The following is a 19,245-nucleotide window of genomic DNA, read 5'->3' as shown; positions in this document are numbered from 1 at the left end:
TTTCGTTGCTAATCGCATCATAGAAAGAACTGTTCATACCTTAACAGCTGATCACTTGGATTCATTGAATATCAAAATACTGGGTGATAAGCTTGCAATTCTGGCCCATGCAAAGACATTTTCTCCATCAATAGCACCAGACAGTTCTTTGGCACCTGCTCAATTTACCACATTCAAACCTCCTCCAGCATCTATCAAACTTCCATGCGTTAGTGCATGTATGACAGACCCACAGTTCCGTAAATTCCTAGTGGACTGGAACGTGTTCAAAAACATACGGGTATTCCGGTGTGCCAATTTGCTAACCACCTATACAGTGCCTGTGACGGAGCAGTTAAAAACAGCCTGATAAATTCATATCCGGATTTTTTGGAAATGGATTAACCTTCCATGCTGCAATGCGTTGAGACTATTGTCACTGATAAGATCAATCCTGCAGTGCACCGAATGGCTTTCGGTAATCTTAGTCAACATACAGGGGAAAGCATTAAAGAGTAAATAGTTCGCCTCAGATCCGTTGCTTCTGATTGTGAATTCGCTTGTCCGTCCTGCCAGTATGACCTGTCTGATATGAACCTGAAGGATCAATTTGTTCGAGGACTTATGAACGAGTCATTGCAAACCGATATATTGGCAAAGGCTGCTCAGCTCAAGACCCTGCAAGATGTTATTCAGCATGCAGAAGCCTTCGAAACCACACTCCGTGATCAATCACAACTACAAGCATCGTCCACAATCCAGTCCATTCGACATGCATCAGAGAAGCGCAATACCCACCAATGGCAGCACTCTAAGCCATTCTCGGAATCCCACTCGTGCTTTTCCACACGTCCTAATCAAAATCATTCTTAAAATCCTCAGCACTCTTCACAGTGGCCAAAGGCATGTCACGGTTGTGGTAGCAATTCGCATGGTATTTTTGGCAAGCCAAGCAGACATTCGCATTGTCCCGCTTGGGGGAAAACATGCTCAAACTGCAACATGCTAAATCACTATTCATCCGTATGCAAGAAACCAAATCGTTCAGCCGATCATGCCCACAGTGTAATTGACAATTCAGTATCGGAGGGTAATGCCCTTATTGCTCATGTGCATCACAACATTGAGTCAGATGTTTCTACTGCTTGCGATGTTACCCAGGAAATTGAGGCAGTAGTGCACCTTTCCATCGCAACTTGTAAACCAGTGACATTGAGTATTTTCCCTGATAGTGAAGCAAACATTTGTTTGGGTGGTTCTCAACACCTTCGCCTTATGGGTGTTGCGGACTCTTAATTGAATCCATGCCAGAAGCGAGTCAAAGCAGTTGGAGGTACAATTCTTGTCTGTAAGGGTTGGATTCCAGTGACGTTTGTTGTTGAGAGTCTGTCAACCAAGCAAGACCTGTATATCTGTGACAAAGTGGACAGACTATACTTTAGTAAACAAGGTTGTGTTGATGTGAACATTCTATCGACGTGTTATCCTCATCCAATGCCTTACATGGAACAAAGACAAATCAATGCGGTTCGCCCAGTTCAATGCAATCTTCCCACGAGACCTTCATGTATACCATTCCCAGCTACTTCAGAAAATATCCCCAGGTTGGAGCAATATCTGAAAGAACAGTTTGCATCAAGTCCATTTAACAATGAGGCTCCATTCCCTGCCATGTCTGGCCCAGCTGCAAAGATACATGTCAAACCAAATGTGGTTCCTTATGCACGACACTCTCCCATTCCTGTACCACGTCACTGGAAAATGGCAGTGAATGAAAGTCTTGACAGGGATATCGAGCGTGGAATCATTATGCCCGTCCCAATGGGAACACCAGTGACATGGTGTAGCCCTATGGTTGTTGTGACCAAGGCGGATGGAACTCCTTGTAGGACTATCGATTTCCAGTGTCTCAATGAACAATGCCTTAGAGAAACTCACTATACTGCCTCTCCATTTCAAGTACCACCTGGTACAAAGAAGTCAGTCATCGATGCTGTTGACGGATTTCACTCTGTTGACTTGGAACCTGAATCACGACCTCTCACCACATTCATTACTGAGTGGGGCAGATACATGTATTGCCGCATGCCACAAGGTATTTTTGTAGCAGGTGATGCATATACCAGATGTTATGATGAGATCATTGAAAGAGTCCCACGCAAGGTTAAAATTGTTGATGGTACTCTCTTGCATGAGGATACCATCGAAGAATACTTCTTTCACGTTTGGGGCTACCTGTTGTTATGCGCTTCGAAAGGAATTGTTGTGAACAAAAAGAAATTTCAATTTTGCAAAGACACGGTTGAGTTTGCTGGCCTAATGATCACTCCTACTGGTGTAGCACCATCCAACAAAATTCTGTCTGCTATCAGGAATTTTCCACAACCATCAAACCTCTCTAGTGCATGATCATGGTTTGGCTTAGTCAACCAAGTTGCCTGGGCATATGCCGTGAGTTCTGTGATGCAACCATTTCGCGACTTGATCAAACCCCACCAAAAGTTTTACTGGGACTCACACCTTTCCTCCCTTTTTGCAGCTTCGAAGAAAGTGCTCATCGATTTAGTGAAAGATGGTGTTCGATCATTCGACCTTGACAGGAAGACATGCATCCAACCTGATTGGAGTAGAGAGGGAATTGGATATTTGCTGCTTCAAAAATACTGTTCCTGTCCCATTAATTCCCCAGTTTGTTGCAAGGATGGTTGGAAAATCATTTTTGCTGGATCCAGGTTCACAACAAGTGCGGAAAAAAATTATGCACCATCCAAGGGCGAGTAGTTGGCTATTGTTTTTGCTTTGCAGCATTCTCGCCTTTTTTCTCTTGGTTGCCCAGATTTGTTCATCGCAACCGATCATAAGCCCCTCATTGGCATTTTCAACAACCGTGAGCTCGGTAGTATCACAAATCCCAGGATATACAAGTTCAAGGAACAAACGCTTCCCTGGAAGTTTGCTATTGTTCATTGTCCTGGGAAGTGGACTAGAGGTCCAGATGCCCTGTCACGCTATCCAACGAATGTCTCTTCTATTCTTGCATTTCACTGTGACTCTCCTGGAGCATTTGGAGATTCAGAACAGGATATTGCCTTCCAAGCCAGCAGTGTTTGTGCTCTCAACCAATTGAGTAACGTAACTTTGGACCACGTTGCTGATGCTGCACAATCTGATCCCCAATATCAAGCCTTGTTGAGAACCGTGCCACTTGGGTTTCCGGAGAAGCGTAGTGATGTGGAACCAATGCTTTGTGATTTTTGGGAGGTGCGTAAAAGACTCTCCGTATTTGAAGGCATTGTTTTGCTGGATAAGCGGGTTGTGATCCCTCTTCCATTACGGAAACTGGTTCTAGAGAATCTTCATTCAGCACATCACATGAAATTTAGAGCAAACCAATCTATCTACTGGCCAGGACTCGATGCCAATATTCACAATTACAGGTCCTTTTGTCGTGATTGCACCGAAAATGCCCCTTCGCAACACCCCGAGCCACCAATTTTCACTCCAGCCCCACTGTACCCATTTCAGCAAGTGTGCTGATTATTTCATGATAAACGGCCACCACTATGTAGTCATTGTTGACCGTTTCAGTTGCTGGATCTGTGTTTATGCCTTTCGTTTGAACAAACTGACCAGTAAACACCTGAAGAACACCTTCCGTGATCTTTTCATTGCATATGGAGTCGCTGAGGAAATCAGTAGTGATGGAGGACCTCAGTTCATTGGCAAAGAATTTCAAGATTTTCTGACTCAGTGAGGTGTTAAACACCGACTGTCTTCAGTCGCTTATCCCCAGTCAAATGGCCGTGCAGAGGTGGCGGTAAAGACCGCTAAGAGGATTGTTCATGACAACTTGTCTCCCGATGGGAGTCTTAACAATGACAAAGCAGCACGGGCAATCCTTCTCCACAGAAACACACCATTGCCTGGTATTCAGCTCAGTCCAGCTCAGATTCTCCTCCATCGTCAATTGAGAGAGATAGCATCCCGACACATCCGGAGCATTACCAGTTGCATGCAGATTGGATTGTCAGTGCTGAGCAGCGTGAAAAAGTATTCAATGACCAGCATCATCGAGTGGTGTGGGATGACAACAATCAGAGGGAGCTTTGTCCACTTCCAGTCGGTACAAATGTTGTTGTTCAGGGTGCTGATGGGAGGTGGACCAGGTCTGGTATTGTTGTTGAGGTTCTTCCATACAGACAATATCGGGTCAAATTGTTCTCGTCAGGGAGAGTTACACTCTGGAACAGACGTCACATTAAACCATGCACACTGTTGTCAACTGAATCACGTTCCCCTATTCCTTCACCCTCTGTACCATTCAACTCTCCATGTAATATGCAATCCAATGTGCGTAAAAATTCTGTCATCTTACAGCAGCAAACTCCTATGGACACCTCACATGATTCAGGTGATCTCGACCACCAGGTTAACAATTCAGTCGCCACCAGTGGAAAAGACATCAACATTAAATGCAAGTCAACAAAACTTCCACGAGCGTTAAAAAATCTTCCTTTCAATCACCCAGGACTGAAAGAATAGCTCACTGAAGGAGGGAGATGAACAATATGTCTTGTTGTTGGAAGGAGGAGATGAATGATACCTGAACATTCTGTCATTTGTTCTTTGTATGTTCCAGCAATGCTGAGCAGCCTTTGATTATTAAATAAAGTCGTTCCCACTGATCGGGTTGTTTGTCCTCACTTCTTCAGGCTTTCCTGAGGCCACAATCCTAGTAGATGGTCTACTTGTGTTGCATGTCTGGTATTCTGCATAACCAATTGTTCAGCACCCCTTACCTAAACTGAAACTCTTAAAAAAAAAAAAATGACAGTACAATCTAAAATTACGCTTAAAACAGGACAAAACTCAAACAAAACCAAATTGCCTCCTCCCTTGAGGCTTGCATTTATGAACATCAGTGGACTTAGAACTAATTTAAATGATGTTGAAGCAATTCTCCTAAGAAACACCCCGGATATCTTAGCACTAAGTGAGACTAACCTACACTTCTCCATCCCCTCTAACTACTTTAACATGCCCGGATATCTCCACTCTGCCGTAAGGAGTCTATATTCGAAACACCCTCCCCTTGACTAGAGAAACTAAACTAGAATCAGACGATCAAGCCTTTATGTGTTTTAGACTTAACATGCAACATAACATTAGTTACTTTTATTTTCTCTACCGCTCTCCCTCGACCCAGGACTGTACCCTAATAAACAAAATCTCTGACAGCATAGATTCAGCACTCTCCCTCGACACAAGTGCATGTATTTGGTGACTGGCTTGGATTTTCTACTTACACAGACGCAGCCGGTAGCACAACAAATAGCTTCTCTATATCATTCCCTATCACAGATGCTTACGTTTCCAACTCGTTTCCCAGACCAGCAAGAACAACACACATCACTTTTAGATCTGTTTCTGACAACAGTTCCCGATGATTGTGTTACAAATGCTCACAGCCCACTTGGGAACTCTGATCATGCAGTGATAATGGTTGAAATCACCCTAAACTCTAGAGCCAAAACTGAAGAGTCATTGCTTAAAACAACAAGATATTATAAAAAGGCTGACTGGGAAGCCATCAGGGATCTCATCAGAGACACCCAATGGTGAAATATCTTTGCACTTCTTGCTGAACAGTGAGCAAATGAAACCATTGAATGCACATGTTCCCACACGGAAATTTTATAGCAAGCGCCACTCTCCCCAATGGTTTATTTCTACTTATGCAGCTGCCATTACACAAAGGCAGTATGCGTATCACAGATTTAACCGGCATAATTCCAGTTCAAACAGAGAAATATATAGAAGCCAGAAGTAACTGTAAGAAAGAAATAGAGACAACTAAGAGAGAATTTACTGAAACCACGAAAAAACGCATTGAAGCACAGAAATTAGAAACCCGTGACTTCTGGAAAAATCTACAACAGTGTAGTAAATAATGGGCAATCAACAATTCCCCCACTATCCAAAAACCATGAGGTTGTTTGCTCAGCAACCAAGAAGGCTTACATGCTTGCCAGTCGGTTTGCCTCCAACTCCACACTGAACTCTGCTAACCACCACCTACCTGACTTTCCTTTGCGGACAGACACCACACTAGACGATCTGAAAATCACCCCTTCTTAGGTGGATGCCATCATAAAAAATCTTGACACTTCAAAAGCATGTGAACCTGATCTCATCCCGGCTGTGCTATTAAAAAAGTGCTCCGAAGTAGCCCCAGTTCTCTCCAAACTTTACAACAAACACCTTAATGAATCTTGCTTTCCTGCCTGCTGGAAAACTGCTTCTGTGGTACCAGTTTTCAAGAATTCTGGCGAAAGAACTGACCAGTTAATTATTGTCCCATTAGCCTCCTCCCACTTTTCGCCAAAATATTTGAATCCATAATTAACCAACCTCTAGTCCATCACCTTACAAATGCTAAACATCTGACCAGCCAACAATATGGATTTAGACAAGCCCGTTCCACAGCAGACATCCTAACTGTAATCTCTGAACATACATACCATTCACTGGACAAAGCAGGGGAGGGTAGAGCAATAGCTCTAGATATATCTAAGGCTTTTGACAGGATATGGCATTGTAGAGGAATTTGGGTAAGGAGCACCGGTGTCTGTAGACACTGGGTAAGTTGTTTTCCTTGAAAAGAAAAAAATGACAGAGATGTTTTTGCCGTAAACGAAAATGTGAGGGTTTACCCGGGTGTGAACTTTTTCCCACTATGATATAAGACACCGCCAACCTCTCTTGAGTGAGTATGTGCATGTTTGTCAACGAGCAATAAAAATATGTATATATGTACTAGTGCATTATCTGAGTTTATTAAGCATTTATGTCTGCAAATCTTTTTAGTCTTGGTAATTCGACTGACCATGAATCCCCTAATGTTTACAACATTGGTGACTCCGACTCACAATTTAGAACACACATAGCAGTAATTTGCATATTTTTTAATTATATAGGGAAAACGTGTAAATTTAAAATTTATCCCTTCCCTTAAAAATATTCCGAATTCTGCAGTTAAAGTAATTAGAACTAATAATAAAATAAAGTAGAAACAAATTTATAAAGAAAATAAAAAATAATATATTTCTGTAATAAAAACAAATAAAAGCTGATTATGTGTTTATGGAAGATTTATTTTTTAGAAATGTATTATTGTTTACCGTTCTATATTTTTTCTCAACGAAATGTCTTTCCAATATGGCTGCTCACTTCTTCCCAAAATCACGTTTGGTGCCTGCCTTGTGATTGGCTGAAGAACAGCTACATCACCTGCTGTTTGCTTCCTTTCTCATGTATCAACAACGACTACTACTATAGTGTGCTATATCGACCGACCACCACTTGTTATAAAAAAATAAATAAAAAAATAATCATAAACAATTGTGAAATGGCGTCGTTCACATTCAGTCTAAATCCGATGGATGTATGAAATTACCTGGCTGTGTTTTTCGCACAGTTAGATCTATATTTTAGACAGGAAGCGATATCCGGGCAAGCAGATAAGTTTTGTCAGGTAGCAGCTATCTTACTGCAAAATATTATCGCTGAGGTGAGAGAATAATATCTGCTCCCATGGAAAAACCATATGACATCCTTCAGGAAAGAGTTACAATGGCTGTGACAGTTTCCACACACAGGCAGATTTCACACTTGTTGGAGCAGGAGACTCTGGGGGATAGCACACCATCACAGTTTTTAAATGCCTGCAGAAGTTGGCTGAAGGAGCGATGGATAAAAACATCATCATGCACATCTTCCTTCAGTGCATACCACCAGAATATAAGGTGGCAATTGCTGCACAGGATGAGTCCACGCCAGTTGAACGGTTGACTGAGATAGCCTACCACATAGCTGACATAATGTCTACATAGTCGTCAATGGTAGCTGGTGCTAAGACGTCATAGAAGGATGAGCTGCTATCAAAATTAATGGAGGAGCAGAAGAGATTGGAAGCTCGCATGAATTAAATGGTGGAGGCATTGCAAGGCTTACCTTAAAAGAAAAGCAAAGGCGTGGTGGGGCTTGCACCCACTCCAGAGGAAGGGGTAGTATAGGATAATGTGCTGGAAGCACAAAAAGTTTGGGGACAAAGCAAATTCATGAATCCCACCTTGTAGCTATAAGAGTCTGGGGAAATGCCTAAACCAACAGAAGACTGCGGCATCAACTCTTGGTGCATCTCGCTCTGGCCGCCTATTGTATGTGGTAGATAAAAACTCAGGAACATCCTTTTTAGTGGACAGCGGGGCACAGGTGCCTCTCTTTCCCGCAACTGCAGCCAACAAGAAATCTCCTCCCTGTAAATTCACACTACGAGCCATAAATGGTTCATTAATACACACATATGGGGAGAGGTGTATGGACCTCAATTTGGGCTTGCATAGAGAATTTACTCACATTTTTATAGTGGCTGATGTAAACAGTGCTATCTTAGGTACTGATTTCTTGCAAGCATTCGGCTTGGTTGTTGATATAGCAGGCCAGTGTTTAAGAGATCCAGAAACACATCTTAGTGTGTGGTGTAGTCAGGGCTGGTACTCCATTATGTCCAGCAGTGGCGCATGCAAACCAGGACAATGATTTCCTGAGTCTCTTGAAAGAATACCCTTCAATTTCTGTACCCTCCTTTCATAAGGAAGTTTTACCACACTTCATCACACATTATATCGAAACGAAAGGTCCGCCACTCCATCACAAAGCTAGGCGTTTAGCACCAGAAAAGATAGCAGCTGCTAGGAATGAATTTCAGTAAATGATGAAGTTAGGCATAGTTCACCCCTCAAAGAGCGAATGGGCTTCTCTGCTTCATCTAGTCAGCAAAGACCCTAATACATGGCATACATGTGAGGGCCTCAGAGCACTGCTGTTACCAAATCGAATAGGTACCCAGTACCACACATCCAGGATATAACAGAAGTGGACCAAAATAATCGTTTTTTTACAAAATTAGACCTAATCCGAGCATATCACCAAATACCAGTGGAGCCCAAACACATTCCCAAAACAGCTATCATCACACCATTCGGAATATTCAAGTTTTTGCGAGTTCCTTTTGGGTTGCGAAATGATGCACACAATATATCAATTTACATTGGATATTCGGCATGTCAAGGGAGCAGACAACATCCCAGCTGATGCTTTATCATGAGGAGTCAATTCTTTCCTGTTGAAACCTACCACTGATATCGACACAAACAACAGAAGGATGAACACTTACAAAAACATCCTATTTTTCTTCTCAAGGGAAACAACTCACGCGGTGTTTACACACACCGGTGCTCTTTACCCAAATACCCCTACAGCATGAAGGTCTTCTCAGGAAAATTAAATCATACGGTATCACTGGAAGAATACTTAACATAATTAAATCCTTCTTAGAAAAGAGAAAAATCCAAGTTGTCCTCAACGGTCATACATCTAAACAATGATATAAATGCAGGAGTGGCTCAAGGGTCTTTCCTTGGACCTTTATTGTTTCTAATATTCATAAATGACATCCCTCACAAAATTGTCTGTGAGATGGGTATATATGCTGATGACACCACACTATAACAGACACAACAAGAAAACAAATGAACAAATATCTAAAGAAATGGCAGAAGCACTAGAGGATGACCTCCAATCTGTAGTGGAATGGGGACAAAAATGGATGGTCACATTCAATGCTGCCAAGACTAAACTTGTTTCCTTCAATAATTACAAGAAACCTTCTCTACCACCAATAGCAATGGCCAAAGACTTTTTATCTGAAAGTACATCTTTTAAACTCTTTGGCCTAACGTTCACAGGAAACATGAGTTGGAACAATTACATTGAGATTATTGCCAGGAATGCTGCAAAGAAGGTAGGTTCTCTCTACCATGACAGAAAGCTACTAATGCCTGTAAGTATTCTGTACCTCTATAAGACCACCATTTGCCCATGTATGGAGTATTGTTGTCATATTTGGACTGGTGCATCTGCTACTAGTCTTTCGCTCCTAGACAAGGTTGAAAAGAGAGTCACCAATCTGATAGGTCTTGAACTGTCATCTAAGCTTCAGTTTGTCCCATCGATGAAATATAGCATCCCTCTGCCTGCTCTACAAGTATTTTAACGGTGAATGCTCCAATGAACTGCAAGCACTTGTACCTCCTCGACGTAAATACCCCTGATAAACCCAACAAGCAGTTAAATCCCACCCTTTCACAGTAGATATCCCTAGATGTAAGAGAGCCTTCTACTCCAGTAGTTTCATCCCCAGAACCCCTAATGTTAGAGAATGGATCAAGAAAGAGAGAGGGACATGTGTAAATTATAGTCAGACACGTTGACCAGAAGTCAGGATCAACTGATTGGATAGTGTGTGAGTCACGTGATCAAGTTAGCTGAATTGTGGAGATTTGGTTTAGACTTAGAAGAGAACAGGCGGCTTCACCATTCTCTCCTCCCCTTCATTGGGGGGTGGGGGTGAACGCTGACATGTGTAGAACAGAACAACACAGGCCAGAGATTCACTTTCCATCATTCTGCGAGACATCTGGAAAGTGAAATAAAAACTATAAAACCAATTCATGGTGTTGGAGTGAATGAATATTCGTCTAAAAGGTCTCCCCTCCAAGACGAGATAATTCCAGATGGACCAACATCCAAGACGCAGAAGGTATGTTGAAGAATACATGACATGTACCACACACACACAACGGCATATGAACATATCATTTAATAGACTGGACCACTAGACGATCACACAACATTAAGGCTGATTAGATAGATCATACACGATCCCCTTTATGATACAACAAATATGTAATATACGCCATCTCTTCTAATCCCTTATTAGAGATAACAATGCAACACTAGACTTTGGAATTCCCTTCCGGGTTCCTGCTTCCCCTACTGTACTGACATGCAGAAGTTCAAGTGTAACATGAACCGACATCTTGCTTCCCAACTGCCCACATAATAATCCTGTAGCTTATGTCCCTGAAAGTAGCCTCCTACATCAAAGTGGCAATGTGCCTTGTTTGGTGTGAAAATGTAAAAAGGAAAAGAAAAAAAAGTCGATTGGTTAAAATATCCATTATCACTGCAACAGGCTAACAGGAGGAAAAGATCCTCAACCGTATCAGCAATGCTCGCACTACCTTCTGTCAATTTCAATTGTGGCCCTGGTCTCAAAAAGAAATAAGGCTGAACATTAAAGTCAGAATTTACCAGACCATCGTCCTCACTATTTGTCTGCAAGACTTGGCTTCTGCAGGCAAGTGACCTACACAAACTGGAGGTATTCGACCATCACTGCCTACACTACATCCTTTGTGTCTGCTAGCAACAGTTTATCCCCAATAGTACAGTTTGCACTTGCTGCAAGATTCACTTCCTCCAAAAATCTCTCCTTGCTAGAAGCCTTCATTTGTTTGGCCATGCTCTGCAACAACACCTAGGTGACTTCATCCATGAAGTCATCAACCCAGCACCACCATCAGGTTGGAAGAACCATCATGGTGAACAACTGAAAACATGGCTCAGGAAAGTGAAGCAAGATGCTGAACTGATTCTGAGCCCTCACCATTACAGGATTCATCGCTGGAACTGCAAATGGCTTACACTCATAACAAAAGCAGCCTTGGATTTCTGTGCCTGGTCCACTAGTGTTTGGGATGTGGTGAATTTGTAGGAAAGATCCAGCCCAACTGACCCAAGGTGAATGCTACAACCATGACCATGAGTTAATGTATTGTGCCAGAATGAAGTTTGGGTGAAAAGTGTTTATGAAACTCTTCTGCTGCCAACAGAATCCAAGAATGAGATGTATAAAAAATGGGATGTTATGTTGCTTGAAGCTCGACTGAACAGGTGTTCTAAAAAAAAAAAAATGAAGGTTTGGGACTGTGTTGAAAGTAGTGAGCCCTCAAAAAATGTACATGGAGCTACATATAAGAGGAAAGTTAAACTGTTACATCAATTGATGGCAAAATGTGTACAGCAGTGATGAATGCTGAAGCTGCTCTTGATCGATGACAGCCTTCATAGTTCAAATGACAATGACTGCAGTGGAGATCAAAATGATCATCTAAACAAGAGACGGGATCTGCCATGCTTTACCCTGAAGAAAGCACAAACAAAAGAGACTATCCTGTAACTGTTACATGCATGATAATGGGAGTGAGGTGCAATGGACAAAGTCTATCTTCCAGATATAAACAACATAGGATCGCTTGTGAACAACATGAATAACTGTAATAAAATGGATCACACCAGTACACTAGTAATAAGAATAATGTGAATTGACTTGAGATCAACAAAGTTTAAAGAAAACGTTTATGCTTTTATCTTTAATTTTAGTTTCAATATGAAAAAACAATACGGAACTTGTAACGAACTGAATTATTACCTTTTAATTGAGATGACACACTCTTTGAGGGATCCAACCAGTGCTAATAAAAAAGAAAAGAAAAATTAATTCTGATAATGTCAAGAAATCAAGAGGGCACACAGATCATTTGATCCAATTAGATCCATACATTTGTCAATTGTTCTCAGGAAAAAACGGAAGATTGCTGTCTTGATTTAGTACTGTTGGTGCCAAACTTAGAAAGCAGTGTATGTAAACTTTCATTGATACTAATAAAAATACTGTTGATAATACATCTTATAATAATACTGATTTAATGTTTTGTTATGTGCCTGCAACTGAAACTATGACACACTACATGATTTAAGTAGACATCAAGTTATGTTATTCAAAACATTCTATACCTTCTATTGATATGCAATATTCATAAAAAATATCGAAGAAAATGTAATATCTAATTTATATAACTTAAGTAGTATATTTTAAATTTCTATTATTAGCGTTTTATTTTGATACAAGCTTTATTCATAAATTTGATAAGAAAACCATTAAAATATCTAATATTTTATGTATTCTCTTTTATAATTTGTTTAACTCAAATATATATATACATATATATATATATATATATATATATATATATATATATATATTATATATATAACGCACGCACACAGAATTCTTGTTTGAAAAGAATACTAAATAAATCTATTTCATGGATTAAAATGAAAGGATATTGAGGCCAGCACCATGATAAAATATGAATTTTTCCTAATTAAAAAGATAGTCAAGAAATTTTCTTGAAAAGAAAACTGCAGTATTTTTGCATGGAATTCTGCCATATGATAGGCACTGCACACCAGTCGATTTGATAGTTTGTACTGGTGGAGAGGGTTAAATTACCTTTCCTCAGTCAGTTACTTATTAGCTTCTCAACAGATCAACTCTTCTAGAGATGGTTTTTTAATATTAGATACATTTTAAAAATCATTCTAAACTTGATCATTTGTTATTTTTGTTTTTTTCACCATGGAATGTTATAAAAAGAACAAATTTTAAATAATGATAACATTTAAAAATGAATGAATGAATTCAACCTGAAAGATTTGTGATATTTGATCCAAATTTTTAAACTTTTACTTTTAATTGTATCATTTATTTAGCTTAGATGCAGGAGAGCACACAGTGACTTATACATCGGTATTTTCAGTGGTATCAAAGTGTGCAAATATACAAACTCGATTTTGAGTTTCGCCCAATTTTATCATTTGATCACTGGTAAAAAATTTTTTAAATACAATTTTATCATTTGATTACCAATATTTTTTAAAATAAAATTTTATCATTTGATTACTGATAAAAATGTATTTTAAATACAATTTTATCACTGATAATTTTTTTTAATTTCATTTTATCAATTGATCACTGGTAAATATTTTAAAAATACAATTTGATCATTTGATCACTGGTAAATTTTTAAAAAAATATAATTTGATCATTTGATCACTGATAATTTTTTTATTAAATGCAATTTGATCATTGGATCACTGGTAATTTAAAAAAAAAATACAATTTGATCATTGGATCACTGGTAAATTTAAAAAAAAATATAATTTGATCACTGGTAATTTTTTTCTTAAATACAATTTGATCATTGGATCACTGGTATTTTTTTTAATACAGAAATAAGGTGAAAGAATCTTACTTACAGGTTGATTATTCTGGTCAAGGAATCTGAGGCCAAAATAATCTCTCTCCAAGAGATTAACATGATCAAAAAGTTTGCGGATCAAAGAACTGCCTTTGGCACTAGGCTAGAAAAGAAAAAGAATATGTAAAAAAAAGCAAAAAAACAAAACAACAATGGAAAAAAAAACAAACGAAAACTGCAATAAAATACAGAAGAGGAGAGTAATTTAATTAGAAGGTTATGCAGACAATATTCATGCAATTAACTTCATGCTTGCAGGTTAAAATCAAGTTTATTAATTGTCTATAGTTCTGGGATGAGGTGATTTCATTATGGATTTCGTTTTTCGAATTCATTTCCTCATCTTCAGTGTTTTTTTTTCCACTACGTTTCGGCCATATCATCCTTCGGCCTTCTTCAGGTGTATCTCGAACTCGGGAACTGTTTTTTGGAATTTCGAACCCAACCCTTTATTGTTACGGGGGTACCATGTTCTCGTTCCATTCAGGCCGTCCCTGCTGCTTAATGCTGTTGCTACCATTGTGTTGTCACTGCCACTGCTTTTACTCAGGATTGAACTCAGCACCTTGGAGACTTGCAATGTCTGTTCCAACGTCTTAGTCACCTCGGCCATGTGTCACTAGGACGATGATGTATCAATTTTTGGGACTGTTAAACCTAAGTTGTTATTCTAGGTTCTCTCTTATGATTAGAGGTTCCCAAATTGTGTTCAATTCTATACTCGGTTTGCTCAGGAGGTTGTTATGTCCTAGCATGTCTGCTGTTTCTTTGAGTTTTTGCACTTTCTTGTTTATCATTTTAACCTCATCCCAGAGGGGGCGATGGTCACCCTTTTCCTTCCATACATGATAGGCTATACCCGACTTTTCCGTCTCCCCTCTAGTCACTGCTTTTCGATGTTCCTCCACCCTTACTTTAAGAGGGCGGCATGTTTCGCCCTTGTAAACCTTGCTGCAGCTGCATGGGATGGAATATATGCAGTTCTTGATCTGGTTCTTCTCTATTGGTGGCTTTATTTTGACTTGGTGTCTTCTTAGAGTTGACTCACTTTTAAATACCGGGAGACGCCTTGTATGTATGGTAGGCAGACCGTTGGAAGTTTTTTGACTCACTTTCTTCCCTTACTCTATTGTTTCCTCTAGTGGATAGCGTGCTATCAGGGTAGTTGTTTCGTCGAAGGGTATCTCTAAGCATAGTCATTTCTTGTTGGTACGTATGAGGGTCGCTACTTATTGTCTGTGCTCGGTGTTGTAGACAGCGTGCGATTCCATATTTGACACTGTATAGGTGATGGGAGTTGAAGTTTAGCAAGCCCACCTTCACCGGAAAATACCTAAACTGAAGAAGGCCAAGGATGATACGGCCGAAACGTAGTGAAAAAAAAAAACACCGAAGATGAGGAAGTGAGTCCGAAAAACGAAATCCATAATAAAATCAAGTTTGCTGAAAATATTTTGTTCTATAAATTATGTTTATTGAAATAAACTGTTTCTGTGAATTTCTATTCATTTCTGTCATGTCTATATAAATACAAGTAGAGAAGTTAATGTTTTCATGTCTTGATATTAATTGATAATAATTTAATAATTTCTAGCCATAATCACATTTTGTTTTGTTTGGTGTAATTATTAAAGAAATGATTTTGAAGCCAATTTTAAAATATCTAAAAATACTCCTTAAGGCAAAGATATTTTTTACATTATAGCAATGAGTCAGTACTTACTAAGGATAAAAGCGACTTAAGGATAAATAGTTAAAGAGATTGTCAATTGGATGATGAACAACATTATCAGACGATTGGAAATGGTAAGTGGAAAGGGCAGGATTTTATTATTTAAGAGAATGAATCAACAATGTTGTTGTGATTGTTCTATGTTGTAGTCGGTAAGGAAGCAGTATTATGTTCCACAAATGCAAATTAATTGAAAATAAACCCTTTCTATAAAACCTCTGGTTTAGATACAGAGATGAAGGAAGAAACATTCTTTGCAGTGGCAGTAACTAGATAAGTTCTTACTGTGAATAATTTACAGAGATTGGAGTTCTTAGGAGCTTATCAAGAGAACCGGATTTTTCAAGGACAGAAATTCATTTATGTAAAATGAACATAGATTCGATGTTAACAGTAGTCTGAATAATTCGAATAATACAGAAAATTGTTTCTGAAGAAAATAAATTACTACTCTCCCAGACAACGATAGTTAGCTCTGCTGAATTAAAATCTATTAAAAATATGTTATAAAACCATTAATTTCTTAATGATTCCAAATTCATTAGTTTTAACATTTTGCTAGATAATTCGATTCTTGTAAGATTTAGTAAAATTACTCTAAAATTTAAACCGATCAACGTCAGAAATTCAGTTCATTATACAGCTGAATTTCTAATGTTGATAAAAAGTTGTTTTAAATGTCCATAAAAAATATTTTAACTTTTCTTGGAATTGCATACAATTTTCTGGAGTTGCAGATTAACATTTTTTTCCTAAATTAAAACGTATTTACTTGACTGAAATGTGTTATACACAAAAACATATTTTGACATATGCAAAATAGAAACAATAATACGATTACGTTTCTTTGGAAGATCAACTATGGACATGACACTATTCATTTTCAGAGCATCCACGTCAATCAAATGTCAATCTTCAATGACGCATGCATTTCCTGTAGCAACAAAGGCAATTATGTACAGTTCTTGTACATTCTACTGTATATAAAATATAGGGTTTCTTCAATGATTGCATGATCCGTCTCCTGTTGTCAAATTATTAGAGCAGAAAATAATATCAAATAACTGTTAGCCGACATGTTAGCAACAAAAATAACATGTTCTACAAATCAGGTTCAGTGACACGCCAATCAACTTCGTCATCGTTATATAAGCTGAATTGTGTTATATCATGTTTAACAGAGTAACATTTCAATAGTTCGAGAAAAGTTCAAGCATAAAATATTATTGACAGTAAAACCCTTCAATTTATTGATTTTTTTTCGTACAAACTACAAAGAGCAAGTCTGAAACATAAAAAAAGAGTTTTTTTTAATGTTTTTGAACAAGAAAATCAGAAAATATATATAGGTTTCACTAACACACACATTAATCTGCACATTATAAATCCACTCACATCACTTCTGAGGGAAATAAGACACACAGAGTCTACTTTACTGACTTACACACATTAATCTGTTCATCATAAAATCACATATGCAAACAAGCTTGCTCCATTCACACACACACACACACACACACACACACACACACACTATCCACAAATTTGTATAAAAACTGACTTTTTTTCTTATTTTCAGTGCAACACTTCCAACAAGATATTTTTTCTCATGTGAATACAATTAGTTGTTATTTACAATTGTTTTTGTTCATTCATTGAACATCGTCACTAAGAGAGAATGTCATAAAAAAATGAAGACATTCTGAACACAGCATTATATTCCATACTCTACAATTCTATTACTGATGTTTTAATGTTATTTTGATGAAAAGTATAATTAAAAACCATTCAGTCAAAGCTAACATACATCTTTCCAATGCTTTCATGAAACTATATCCATAAATAAACTATTAATAGCATTTAACATGTGTACATTCATGCAGCATCTCATTATAGAAAGCATAATTAAACAAAACAGATGAAATAAGATAAAGTGTCTAGTTTTTGGAAATAACATTGATTTATACTAAAGTCAGAGTTTCTTTACAAATCCAATATTTCAAGAGTTGAATGTAAAAGCAATACATTGAGACGAAAAATTACTTAATTCTTAAAAATACGTTTGATTAGAGAAACAATGTGCAATGAATTTTCTCTTGGACAAATACTTCTCTTGTTCCACCTTTAGAGTGGATAAGTGGATAATAGGAGATAATAAAAAGCATATAATCTGTAACACATTAGCTTTGTAATAAGTACTATAAAATCACTTTACATTATCTCACATAGCCTACTGGATACAAGCGTTGATTATGATTATATTCTTAAGTTAATTCTTCTTGGAGGTTGAAAGTTCAATCCTTGCTGATGGTACTAAAGACTAAAACAAATGAAATGTGGAATGAAAACAGAAAAAAATGTTCAGTTCAAAATTCTCAGCAATTTACAGAGTAAGTTGTAATGCTTATAGAACTAAGGTAAATACACATCCTTAAACGTTTAATTCGCATGTACAACAGAAAAAAAAACTGTTATAATTAAACTTTTAATCCATAAAAATAAATATAAATCAAATATTTTACCACGAATACACTGTTGTTCAATATTATATCGACAGTGTGCAACATTTGCATTAATGCATTCAAAATTTCTTATCAAATCCAAATCATATGGCACAACATCTCAAATAAACTTTCGAAATTCAATGTCATAAAATAAACACTGATGATTATCAAAAAATCTCAATCTACGGAAGAGTACAAAAACATTTCCAACAGGTGAATTAAATGGAACTTTATTACAACACATTTGCAGGTTTTTGTGATTACAATGATTTTTTTTTTAATTATCACTCGATTAATATCAATAACAGATTTTTTTTTCGGCTAAATCTCTACTAATTTAAGCATCTGAACTGATAAAGAGCAAAATTTCTTTAAAAAAAAATCTTTTCATAAAACATGATATTCATAGAAAGGATTTTTTGTGCAAATGTATTTCTTTTTCACTCATTTTGTGTTTCGGTTGCTTTTTCAAATACTCCAATGAAGCTGTCGACTAGACTTTTGGTAGAGAACGTAATTGTATGTCATGTTTATGCTATTGCTAGTTAAAGATGCCTAGAAAGTGCATCTATATCAATTTATAAAAAGTTGATTTATTTATTAAACGAATTTGATTTTTATTTACAACTAAATATTTTCAAAGAGGAGTAGATGCAGGAAGATTTACATGAAGTCATGAAAGTGCATTTAAAGATGCTGATTTTGCATTTTTGATGCATGTGCCAACAACTCTGAGATAAGGAGTTAGAGCTATACATATTCTTTTAATTATGGTTTGCAGCACAATTTATTCACGCTCATTTAAACTTGTTTAGATTTTGTGTATCCATCAAAATTAAAGTTATCTTTAAAACAATGCAAAGAAAACCTTGACTTAAATATAACCAAATAATAACTAGCAGACCTGTGGAAATTCCAGTTTTCCTACTTAACAAAAAGAGACTCCAAGCATATTAAATCT

General features: G+C 37.7%; 1 protein-coding gene across 6 annotated transcripts in view; it reads right to left on the bottom strand.

Annotated features, from left to right (window-relative positions):
• The window catches only part of LOC145284712 (band 4.1-like protein 4A), a 402,359-nt gene that overhangs the window by 198,390 nt on the left and 184,724 nt on the right, over positions 1-19,245 (bottom strand). For all 6 annotated transcript variants that reach the window (XM_080133620.1, XM_080133623.1, XM_080133622.1 and 3 more), the window contains exons 2-3: positions 14,047-14,151; positions 12,377-12,419 (exon numbers count right to left, since the gene is read on the bottom strand). In XM_080133620.1, coding sequence (XP_079989746.1) covers positions 12,377-12,419; positions 14,047-14,151 — 148 coding nt within the window. The remainder of the gene's footprint in view (positions 1-12,376; positions 12,420-14,046; positions 14,152-19,245) is intronic.

The sequence above is a fragment of the Euprymna scolopes genome, chromosome 9 (genome assembly GCF_053919585.1).
Source record: "Euprymna scolopes isolate OS-2025 chromosome 9, ASM5391958v1, whole genome shotgun sequence".
NCBI classification, from domain to species: Eukaryota; Metazoa; Mollusca; class Cephalopoda; order Sepiida; family Sepiolidae; genus Euprymna; species Euprymna scolopes.
This window is presented reverse-complemented; position numbering and strand designations above follow the sequence as displayed.